Source organism: Spermophilus citellus (genome assembly GCF_964194105.1).
Source record: "Spermophilus citellus genome assembly, chromosome: 17".
Lineage (NCBI taxonomy): Eukaryota > Metazoa > Chordata > Mammalia > Rodentia > Sciuridae > Spermophilus > Spermophilus citellus.
The window spans coordinates 27,263,351-27,275,815 of NC_138199.1; the positions used below are offsets into that span (position 1 = coordinate 27,263,351).

At 45.9% G+C, this 12,465-nt stretch overlaps 1 protein-coding gene across 1 annotated transcript; it reads left to right on the plus strand.

The window, feature by feature from the left end:
- The first annotated feature begins 7,270 nt into the window (after positions 1-7,270).
- On the plus strand, positions 7,271-7,798 carry LOC308636908 (transmembrane protein 254-like). The gene has a single exon (XM_081272777.1). The coding sequence runs from the start codon at positions 7,289-7,291 to the stop codon at positions 7,661-7,663; it is 375 nt and encodes a 124-aa protein (XP_081128903.1). The 5' UTR covers positions 7,271-7,288; the 3' UTR covers positions 7,664-7,798.
- Positions 7,799-12,465: the final 4,667 nt, after the last annotated feature.

Here is a 12,465-nt window from a genome sequence, read left to right on the forward strand (position 1 = left end):
GGCAGGAGGCTGGACACAGACCCGGCTTCTTGGGTTAGATTGAGTGAGAGTCAGGGGAGCGAGGCCTGTCCCCTCCTCTCACAGCTGACCCCCAGAGAGGAAGAAGCCCAGAGCACACACACACACACACAAGAGACTAGCGATGCAGGCAGGCACCTGCTCCAAAACACACAGTACCCACGTGGTCACAGAGGGACATCCATCTAGCCAGGCACAAACCTCACTCACAACCACACGGAGTAGCAGCCAGGGTCACACATGCACACCTGCAAACACACACACACACACACACACACACAAATTCAGAAATAATCACAGACACGCACCCACATGAATGAGAACATACTGACAGAGACATGCATGTTCAACTAGTCACACACCCAAGCTGATGGCAAGCTAATGGAGGCAGAGTGTGCCCCTGGGACAGGGAGGAAAAGCTTACAGTCTCTGATGCCTCCAAGATCATCCATGCCTACTCCGCCCAGACTTCTGAAAGTGCCCCCTGCAGACGCAGGTCTCAGGCACAACCTGATCCCCTGTTCCTCATAGGCAGCCAAAGCGCTCAATAGGACTCCACCTTCAAGTTCACTCCCAACCTTTCAACTGCCCTTTCCTCTGTCACCCACCATCCGAAGCCCCCAAAGGAGACGCTGCGTTTCCTGCCAAACATGGTGGTGGCTTCAGGGCTCCAGGTTCCCAGCGATGTCCCCAGGGCTGTAAGAAAGAGGACCACAGTCGTGGTGCTGCTACAGGGTCAGAGGCCACAGCACAGGGCGGGGCACCGGGCATGGCACCTCCCTCCTCGCCTGCCCCCAACCAGAGTTTCCTGTGGGTGAGGCTGCAGGGCAGGGAGGTGTGTCCTGCCCTCCTGGAGGCACCAAAGCTGTCAAGGGAGGTCACAAAGGGCAGCTTCCCCACGCCCAGAGGAACCCACAGCTCCGGAAGGGGCTCAGCTGGCAGATTGCACCACTGCCACATTCGGCAGTGGGGCCCACACAGCCTCGGTTTCCCGGAACCCAAAGGAGGCCCAAGTGTTCCCACAACCACGCCTGGGAGGGACGGAGGGCCCCAGCTGGAAGCCAGGAGCCCTGATGACTGGGGCCTCTCACACTCCCTGGGCCTTCCTGATTCAGGGACCTTCACCTGCTGCTCCACTGTGGCTCAGCACATCTCACTGCACCAGCCACACACACAGACATAAGTACACACATGGGTACATCGGCATATGGGCACGCACACATGTGCATATATGTGCACAGGATGAAAAGGTACATATGGGCACACTCACATAGGAGTCATCAGACACCTGCACACTCGAGTTCAATCACGGCACACTCACATGTGCACAAATGCACGCTCACATGTAGGCCCACACAGACTTCAGTGGAGACAGCTACATGCTCCTCCCATTATTTACAAATCCCCACATAGACTTATGCACACACAAACACAGAGAGAGGTGCTCATACGTACACATCAACATACACATGCACACACTCGAGGGCACGTGTGCCTGTGAGCTGCCTTGGCATGCACACACACACACACACACACACACACGTGTTCTCAGGCTCCTTTAAGCATGTAGTCAGAGGCTAGAGCATTGCCCAGCTTCTTACCAATTTGGGAACCACAGTGCTAGTCCTCATTGCTGCATGCACCAGTGCTACCCATGTCAGCCACACAGTAGGTGCTCACCGATGACAGGCCCTCAGGGGGTATGGCACAGATACTACAGCAGAGAACAGGAAAGGTGGGCACTGATGGGATGCCAGGACCCAGCCTGTTTTGCAGCAGTGGGTAGAAGGAAATGAAGCCGCTGGAGCTGCTGCCACAGGCCTCTCCCTTTGGCACACCCTGCCTGCAGTGTCCTGTTGGAGGCCAGCTGCCACTCTGGGAATCAAAGCCTCCATGCTAAGGTACCAGGGGTCATCCCCAGGTCATGGACAAAGGGCACAAGGATTTCGATTTTCTTGACTCCCCCACAACAGGGGACACCACAGTGGCCTCAAGCTGCACTCCAGATAGGCTGAGGGAACAGTTTAAGGGGCCCAGCCCAGGGCAGAGCTGGGGACTGGCTTCCTTCTCCGAGGCAGCTGGTTCCCAGCAGAAGCCCAGAGGTTGTGGGTTCAGTCGTTTCCCACACCCACCTATGCCCCAGAAAAGGAAGGTTCACAGTCTGGGTGGCTTTAGACCCCTGAGCTCCTAGTGAATGTCTACTCCCGAGTCACCAGTGCATCTCACCCCTGCTGTGCTCATCCCATGCCCAGGAAATGTTCAACAAATCCCACAGACACTTCAGGTCCTGCCTGTCCTGCCTCCCTTTGGCTTCCCTCAGAGAAACACCTCTGCACTCAATTCATCCCCAGGTTAGGAGGGATTCCTGGGGTCAACCAATGCATCCACTCTCTTGGTCCCAGTGACAGGTTCAGAAGACCTAAGCAGACCACTAATACTCCCAGGAGGCTCCCCACAGCTTTCCCCATGGTTGCTAAACCACAGGACAGAAGCCTGGGGCTGTGAGGAATGCAGGAAAATTAAGCCAACCCCTAGGAGGGCATGGGAGAAAACAGGCAGACAGGGAAACACAAGAAAGATCCAGTCTTAAAGCATCATCTGAGCTCCTGAATCCAGTGGTGCTGGAAGCCAGGTGACCCCTGAGTTCACAAGAACCAGCAATCCATCCCTAGCCAGAAGAGCTAGATTCCTCTCTCCCTCTACTGAGGAAGTTCTGACAAAGAAAAAGGAGCTCACCAGAAGCAGTGGCCAATAATCCCAGCAACTCAGAAGGCTAAGGCAGGAAGATCATGATCACAAGTTCAAAGCCAACTTGGGCAACCTCATGCAACCCTGTCCTTAAAATAAAATTAAATAGGGTGTGGTGGCACACACCTATAATAGTGGCTCGGGAGATTGAGGCAGGAGGATCACGAATTCAAAGCCAGCCTCAGCAACTTAGCAAGGCTCTAAGCAACTCAGTGAGACCTTGTCTCTAAATAAAATACCAAAAAAAAAAAAAAAGGCTAAAGATGTGGCTCAACGATTAAAAACCTCTGGGTTCAATCCCTGGTACCAAAATTAATTAATTAATTAATTAATTTAATTAAAAATGGTATTGGGATGTAGCTCAGTGATAGAGTGGGTTTAATCCCCAATACCAAAACGTAAAGAAGGAAGAAGGAAGGACATATAGACAGACAGACAAGAAGAAGAAAAAGCTTTACAAGTGAGAGTGGAGGTAATAATGAACAGCTACCTGGTCACTCTGCCTGCTCCCTCTGCCAACTCCAATACCTCCTCCAGATTTTACAGGGCACTAGGTGAAGAAGCACCAGGGTGAGCCAGATACAGCTCATGGCTGTGGCCAGGGGTTATTGCAGTGACATGGGTTACTGAGCTCAGAATCCCTTCTGCAATTTCTTACTCTTTACTAATTAGAGGGACTTGGTGATGAGCCCATCTTTGGAGTGTCTGTTGATGAGCTTTCTTGTGTGAGGGAAAGAGGTAGGATTACACTTGCCCCAGGCTGAGGCACAGCCCCCACCATACTGACCATGTGTGAACAATGTCCATCACACCTATTCCGAGGAAGAGGTGGCTGATAGATGCCCTCACACAGGGCCTCACAGTCTATGGAGACACTCAGGTATAAGGACACCCAGACCAATTGCTCCCCAAGGCCAGGAAGGATCCAGGCCCAAACATCTGGAAGGCATCAGGGCAGCCTTGGGAGAAGGCAGGGGGTGCATTTCAAGGCCTCAGAAGCTGCCATCCTGGAGCTCATTTCTGCCACCTGGGATTCTGGTCCATGGCAGTCACAAAGGACACTCGGGGAGGGAACAGAACTCTCACCTCCACTCTCACCTGAACTTCCCCAATGCCACTGGGCTCAGAAATAGGAAAGGCCAGATGGACCCAGAGTCCCTTCAACTCTAGGGTGAGGGTCTGGAGAGGGAGAAAGGAGGTTCCCACAAGGCTTTTCATTCTACTCCATGAGCTCCGGAAGTGGATGAGAATCTGCTAGAGATTCTGCCTTGCTCAGCTCTAGTCTCTCAAGCTTTGAGGCTGTGTGACCTCCAGCAAGTTATTGAACCTCTGTAGGTCTTGGATATGGGTGGTTGCCGCCAATTTCACAGGGTTATCAATGAACGTAACCACTTGGCACAGGGCTGCGGAAGCTGTTACAGTTACTCTGTATTATGATTCCGCCTCCAGCCTCAGTCCTGCTCAGCTTCCTGTCTGTCACCCCTTACTCTGCTTCTTCCGCATGGGGGTGGGTGAGGAGGGGGCTGTAGTTCTCTGGGATGGACTGTGAGCCAAGAGAAAAGGGAAGCACTCTGTGAGCCAGCGCAGCTTCCTCCCAGATCTCAGCTGACTCAACAGCAAGCCCATTGGAGTGGAGGTGAGAATGAACTAAGGTGACAGGGGACTCAGGGGCAGCACCCATATCTGTGAGCTCAGAGCAGGTCAGCAGTGACCTAACCTGTTAGCTCATTTCAGCCACCCATCTGCCACACTGAGATGTTGTCTCCTGTTATCCCCATGTTACAGATAGGGACAGGGCGGCTCAGGGAGGTCTGGGTATCCTTTTACCTGAGTGTCTCCCTGCCAGTCCACATAATCAGCCCACCCCATGGTGACAGGGCTGACTTCAGCCACTGCTGCAGGATAATCTATACAGGTAAGTATCAGCCACATTATCAAGCCCACCCCACTGATTCTGAAACCTACACAAATGCATAATTTATGCAATGCCCACTTCACAGATGGGAAAGCTAAGGCTCTGAAAGCAAAGCTCAAGAGAGAGGACAGAACAATTACAAAGTGAGCCACGGGAAGTGCCAAATCCCCCTAACATCTACCCAGTGGGTTCCTTATCCCCCAAAGTTGCTCTTTAACCCAGCCCAGAGCCTGCTCTGGGTCACCAGTCACAAGGCCCAGCTCTCCTGGTGGAACCCGCAGGTGTTCCTGGAGGACCAGCCTAGGGCACAAGTTCCAGCCAAGGCCCCTGCCCCAGCCCCAGTCCCAGAGCAGGGCTCCATGGCAACCATACTGCTTTAAAAAAGAGAAAAAAGGAAAGAAAGAAACTTTTAAAATAGTCCTTTACTATGAAATATAAAATATTTGAAATGATTTTTTAAAATTTCAGTTACAGTGTCTATGGGCTTTTGAGACAGATGGAGCTAGGAAAGCTGGCTGCCATCAGAGAAGAGGTAGCCTCAGTGTCCAGTCCCCTAGGGCAGGAAGGGACATTGTGGTTTGCTCTGCTTGGGCAGCTCAGACCTCACAGCCACCAGTGAGAGTCAAAAGATGAGACAAGCTCCTTTTCCAGGCATGGGGATGAGATGTTTACAGGAAGTTCAGGAAACAGATGCCCCTAGAAAAGTGGGCACTGGATCATTCAGTCTAGATGTTCCTCCATCCACACAGCATGATGGTACCAGAGCTGACCCTGTGGAGCTCAGCACTCATCCCTGCTCCACTTTCAGCATGTCACCTACTCTTTTGAGGTTTCAGTCTACCATTCATCAAAGGGGAGACTTAGATTGGCCTCTACTCCCTGTATAAGCCAGGTGAGGATAAGGACAACGGCACAAAAAGCCACTGTGATCTCCAGGGAAACAAGGGCACAGTGGGCATGCAAAGCAGCAACCCCAACTCTGTTAGGAATCCACACCTCGGAGTCAAGACAAAATAGCACCACGCATTGGCACAGTGCTTTCCAGTCCATGGGTCACTTCTGTGTACCCTTCTTGGAGGCCAGAATGAATGGTCCAATACATAAGTTCTGGAAAGCAAGATGATGACAAAAAATAATAATCATAACTGCAAAAAAAATGCTTGTGAAAACTGGGTTCTAAGAGCAGAACCCAGACACTCCAGGATTGCACAATTCCTTCTTATCTATTCAGTATAGCCAGTCTACCAAGTCACTAGCAATGCCTGGCTGTGGGCTAAAAAGGTGACAATTGTTACCACAATTTATTTTTTTTAATTTTTTTTAATATTTATTTTTTAGCTTTCGGCAAACACAACATCTTTGTTTGTATGTGGTGCTGAGGATTGAACCTGGGCCACACGCATGCCAGGCGAGCGAGCTACCGCTTGAGCCACATCTCCAGCCGGTTACCACAATTTAAAATTTTTAAATAACAATAATAAGGTATTATCATTTTTACCCACCAGATAATAAAGGTTAAAGAAAACCAACCTTGAGGATATAAGGAAACAGGCAAATCATTAGAGTATAGGATGGGTAATTTTATGTGTCAACTTGACTGGACTAAGAGATGTCCAGAGAGCTGGTAAAGCAGTATGTCAAGGTGTGCCCATGAGGGTATTTCTAGGTGAGGTTAGCATTTGAATTGGTAGACTAAGATCACTTTCAGCAATGTGGGTGGGCATCATCCAATCCATTAATGAGGGCCTGAATAGAATTAAAAGGTGGAGGAAGAGAACATTCACTGTCTGCTTGAGCAGAGACATTGATCTTCTCCTTTGACATCAGCACTCCTAGGCTGGACCTCAGGACTTAGACTGGAACAATATAATGGCTTTCCTGGGTCTCGGACTTGCAGAGGACAGATTCTGGGACTTCTCAACCTCCATAATCACATGAGCCAATCCCTCACAAATCTCTTTCTATAAACATGCATGAATGCATGTATGTGTATATATGGATAGATAGATACAGATATATATAGATATGGATATATAGGTATAGAGAGCCTATTTATTCTGTTTCTTTGGAGAACTCTGACTCAGAATCTATTAGAATGTTATGTCCCCACACCTTTGTGTCCACAATTTTGTTTTTAGAAATTTATCACACAGGTTAACTGATAGAAGCTAACAAGATGTATGCATACATATTTTAATCATTTAATCATCATATTTTAGTTATAGCATTGTTTGTAATAGCAATACCAAAAATAAGCTAAATAGCCATTTTCCGGGCATTAATTACATTGTGAAATAAACATACAATGGAATACCAGTAACCATGGAAAATAATACATAGAACTTATATATGTTAATATAGAAAGATATCCTAAAAATTCAAATTTTAAAAAAGACCCAGAATTGGGCTGGGGATGTGGCTCAAGTGGTAGCGCACTCGCCTGGTATGCGTGCAGCCCGGGTTCGATCCTCAGCACCACATACAAACAAAGATGTTGTGTCTGCCGAAAATCTAAAAAAAAAATAAGCTCGCCCAGCGCAGGTCCGACCCAGCTCCCACCCCCGCACGGAACTGGGTGGCCGCCATTCCCCTGGAGATGCTGCAGCGATGCCGACCGTAGCAGGTGGTGCAGCCTACTTCCGGAGGGGCAGTCTGTTCTGGTTCACAGTCATTACCCTCTCCTTTGGCTACTACACGTGTGTTGTCCTCTGGCCTCAGAGTGTCCCTTATCAGAGCCTTGGACCTCTGGGCTACTTTACTCAGTATTTGGTGAACCACCATCACACCCTCCTGCATAATGGGTATTGGCTTGCCTGGCTGATTCACGTGGGAGAGTCCTTATATGCCATGGTATTGTGCAAGTATAAAGGAATCACAGACAGTCGGGCTCAACTACTCTGGTTCTTGCAGACTTTCCTCTTTGGGATGGCATCTCTCTCCATCTTGATTGCTTACAGGCCAAAGCACCAAAAACACAGTTAAAGGAGAAAGCCAAAACTTCCTCTCCGCTTTCACATTCAGACTCTCTTTTGGGGGGTGCTCTGTTTACTTGTTGATCTTTCTACATTCTAAAACTGTCTGTCCTACAAAGGTATTTAAGACCCTCTCAATGTTCATTTTTCTTCCATATGCTCGGGTTGAACGTGAGTTGACTAGTTGTTATCTAAGAAAGAAATAAGAAAAAACTCTGGTTTTCTAAGTTCTACAGAAAACTTGAATGGCAGCAGACTTGCAGCCTCCCCCTCTGAGGCCCTTGGCTGTGCTGGTCCCTCTCTGTCTTCAGGGCTGAAAGGAGTACTAGATTTGCTTGCTGGTGGGCCTGTGCTCCCTGTTTCTGAGTAAAGCATCTCTTCTAAATTTGTTCTCACCTTTCTGAACCAAAATGAAATGACACTTCCATAATACATTTGTTAGACTCCTGTGAGGCAGGATCTTATCTCCTCAACTAAGCAACTGTGTAAAGGCCCAAAGGACCTGCCGAGAACCCAGAGCAGAGGACCAGGACAGGGTCTCCCTGATGCTGCCAGCCAGCAGTGATCCTTCCCTGCACGTGGCCCCAGGGACACAGTGCTCTGTGGTAGGCAGAGTGTGATGGCCACTTTCAATTCAGGGCCACAACTCAGGCAGCTGTCCTTTTCCCTGGGGCACCTGTTCCCACCTGTGCATCAGGTGGTTCTCTGGGGAAATACGGATTTTTCCCCACTCTCCTGCTGTCTGTCACTTTCTTCATCCAGCCCTAGCTTACTCAGTCACACCCACATTCCTCTCTAGAGATGCTAACCTATGGGTTTTCCAGCTGATTACTACCTCCCTGATTAACCTGAATGTACTTTATTTCTACTGGCCTTTGGGGAGAGAGGTCCCCTATCTCTGTCCCTTTACCTTGGCAGAATGGCGCCATCACACTTAGGAGACATTAGGGCTTCTTCTGAGGAGAGCATCTGCTTGTTCTCTGGAAGCTATTTCTCATTTCCCTTTGTGATTCCTTTGGCAGGTTGTTGTATTAGCAAACATTTATAAGAAACAACTCTCCCCAAAAACAAAGCCCCCGTGAGAGATCATGAGCTATGAATTGTTTTTAGCGGACATAAATTTTTTGCAAATATATCTCAGTCTTTCCTGATCTTCCTCTTGGAGTAGGGGTTACTTTTGAGTAAAGAAAAAAATTTGACCAGGAATTAAGCATCATGGAGATCCAACCCAGATTTTTTTTAAAGCATAGCTGTCTCCAGATGACATTAATAATGACAATAATTGTGCCCAGAACAATGTGGCAGATGAATAAATGAAATAGACTAACTCAAATAAAATGCTGTGACTTTCTCTACAAAAAAATAAAAAATAAAAATAAATAAATAAAATTCTCATTCTCTCTCTCTCTCTCTCTCTCTCTCTCTCTCTTTAAAAAAAAAAGACCCAGAATAGCCCTATAGTTGAAATAAATCCCATTAGTTTAAATAAATATGTAACTTCTTATAGATGACTAGACAATTTATGGAAAGAAACATAAGTAATGGTCCAAGCTTGGTTACCTCTAAAGAGTAGGACTGGAACTGCAAATCCAGAGAGAATGAACTTTTCACAGTGTGTCCTTTTATGCTGCCTTTTTTAAACCATGGGTATTTTATAGTTTGGGAAAAAATATTAAATAAATGGATGGATATATCTTTTTTTTTTTTTTTGTGAAGTAAATAATGTCATTTTTTATTCATAATCACCTCTTCTTTCCCTGATTTTTTCTGTACATCACATGAAATATAATTGAGAAAAGAAAAACACAACTGTTAATTAGGCTTGATTAATTAAAATTAGCTAAGGCTAATTTACTGAATATCTCCATATTTCCAATACCTAATTAGAAAATGGGACTAATAATCCATAAAATAGAGATTTCTTTAGTATCTTGGCTAATTTACTGAATATCTCCATATTTCCAATACCTAATTAGAAAATGGGACTAATAATCCCTAAAATAGATCTTTAAAAAAGAAAAAAGAAGCTACAAAGGTTCATTTCTTTCAAACCTTCTTAAAGTTAAGGTTTAGAGCTCAAACTGACCACTGACCCCAGTCCTGATTCCACCTCTGTACCCTAGGTGGAGTCTGTATTTACCCCGAAAGGAAGGACAAACCTCTCTCACTGATTCCAGATGGTTCTGCCATCTACTCTACTTTCAAGTAAAGAGTTTGTTTCAACCCTAAATAAGAAAACTAGAAGGGGACCAGAATACGACTTTGCTAGATAGAACAGAAGATATGAATCAGAATCCTTAAAAAGGTGTATGTCAAGCCAGGTGTAGTGGCATGTGCCTATAGTCCCAGCTACCTGAAAGGCTGAGGTAGGAGGATCACTTGAGCACAGGAGTTCAAGGCCAATCTGGATATCATAGTAAGACCCCACCTTGGGGGAAAAATGTGCATGCTAACAGGGCTTTTAGAATATAAGTTATGGCCTGTTTTTTAGTTTGGATGTTACTTTTATATAAATACATCAAGTTTGTGGAAATCCATCAACCTGTACACTTAAAATGTGTATACTTCTCTATAGGTGTATTATGCTTCAATAAAAAAGTTTTGAAAAAATATGCATGCCTTTTGACCTAGCAATTCCATTTCCAATTCTACTTCATCCTAAGGGGGGAAACTCAAAGATAAATGCAAAGTCATACTTTCCAGTTCTCCATCACATTGTTGTCAAAACTGTGAAGGAATGGAAACAAGACTTAAAGGGCAGGCTAAAGAATTACAACACCGTACATGTCAGCCAATATAAAGTAGGTGCAGAAGTACTATATATGCAATGACATGGGAAAATAGTAAAGGTCAATTTCAGGGTGGAATAAAATAAGCTAAATCACATGGTCTGGACCATAGTGTTAAGCAGGTGGGATTATGACTTTTTTTTCTTCTGTTTTGTTTTTCCCATAAGCTTTCTGAAATGAGCAAGCCTTACTTTTAATTACTTTTGTAATTAGAAAAATAATAATAAGGTTGTAGCTCAGTAGTACAGCATTTGCCTAGCATGCGTGAGGCACTGGGTTAGATTCTCAGTACCCCATATATATATATATATATATATATATAAATAAATAAATGGTAAAAAAAAGAAAGAAAGAAAGGAAAAATAATAATAATAAATACTCTTTAATGGCAAATGAAAGAAAGCATAAGATAAGAAAGGGGGGGCTGGGGATGTGCTCAAGCGGTAGCGCACTCGCATGACATGCGTGCCGCCCGGGTTCGATCCTCAGCACCACATACAAACAAAGATGTTGTGTCTGCCAAAAACTAAAAAATAAATACTAACATTCTCTCTCTCTCTCTCTCTCTCTCTCTCTCTCTCTAAAAAAAGAAAAAAGAAAAAAGAAAAAGAAAAAAAAATGACCAAGTCTCAGACATTTAAAAAAAAAAAAAAGATAAGAAAGGGGACAGGCCCGGAGTTATAAAATAGGTTCTTAAATATCCTGGGGGATTGGGAATGTAGCTCTGTGATACAGCATATGTTTAGCATGTAGTAAGCTGTAGGTTCAATCTCCAGCACCCATCAATGTTTCAAAAGCACTAGAAGAATTCTTTGGGGCTTGAAGAGCATGGGTTCACACACCGGCCCTGCAGCTTGCCAGTGGTGTGATCTTGGGCAAGGTCCTTAACCTATCTGTACCTTAAACACCCCATCTATAAAGTGGGGATAATTAATGATAGTACCTCCTTCATAGAGTAATTAGTAGGAAAATCAGTTAAGACATGCTAAGCCTTCAAAGTCGTGCCTGGCACAAACCTGTAAAGTATCAGCAAATGTGACTGCTAAAATTCTGATTCCATTATTCTGAGATGGCACCAGGGACTCATCCTGATGATTCTTATCTAGTAAGAAATACTGGAATGAAATACACTATGATATTCCCGTTATCATTTCCTGTAGTTGTCCAAAGGAAGGCTTGGACACTTGGGACTGCTTGAAAGGATTCTCACTAAAGGGGATCACAGGGCCAGCTTTTTGCCCTCCCTCTATGTGCCCACCCCCATCCAGCTAGGTCACTCCCAACCTTCCTCTACCCTAGCAGAGCATCCGGGTACTTCCCTCATAGGATGAGACAGAAGGTGTGCATTAGCTCCCTCTACAGGCAAGTTTGGGTAGTGCAAGAAGAAAAATTTTCCATTTCTATTTCTAGGATGGCAGCCATATTGCCCTCTGGAAAAAGGAATTGAGATATGAGGGAAATTCTCCCTGTTGCAAAAAATAAGCAACAACCACCTGGTGTTGGAACCAGCCTTAGTTCTGACACTAAATGTCACTGTGAGGAAACCACTGAAACTCTCTCAACCTCCAATTTTTCATCTGTGCAGAATAACTTAATTTTTGCAGAGCCTCCCATGAATCAGAGAGGCCATACTTTCTATTTCATTTGACCCTTCCCACAACCATATTCACTTTCCTGTTGAGGAACTGGAGCTTCAGAGGTCACAGGACTTGTGGGTGTCAGTAGCAGAATTCAAACCTAGAGCACCTTCTTTGAACCCTTTTGCCATTCTTATAGGGAAGACTCCTAGCAGAGAAGGGATTGGAGGTGAAACACTAATAGGCTGGACTCCATCATACCCCAAGATTCTCCATGGGGCCCCATCAATGCCCAGTTGAAGAGTGGCCCCAATCTGGGCTAGGATAAGCAAACCCTGAGATTCCTCTCCAAAGTCTGGCAAACTGGCTGAGGGCTCATGCATCTGACAGATGAAAGGGACTCAGGTGGAGGCAGGCAGTGGGAACAGAAGGAGAGGCAAGGAGCT

Bases quoted from the DNA above. Each gene is read 5' to 3' on its own strand.
- LOC308636908 (XM_081272777.1), top strand. From the start codon at position 7,289: ATGCCGACCGTAGCAGGTGGTGCAGCCTACTTCCGGAGGGGCAGTCTG.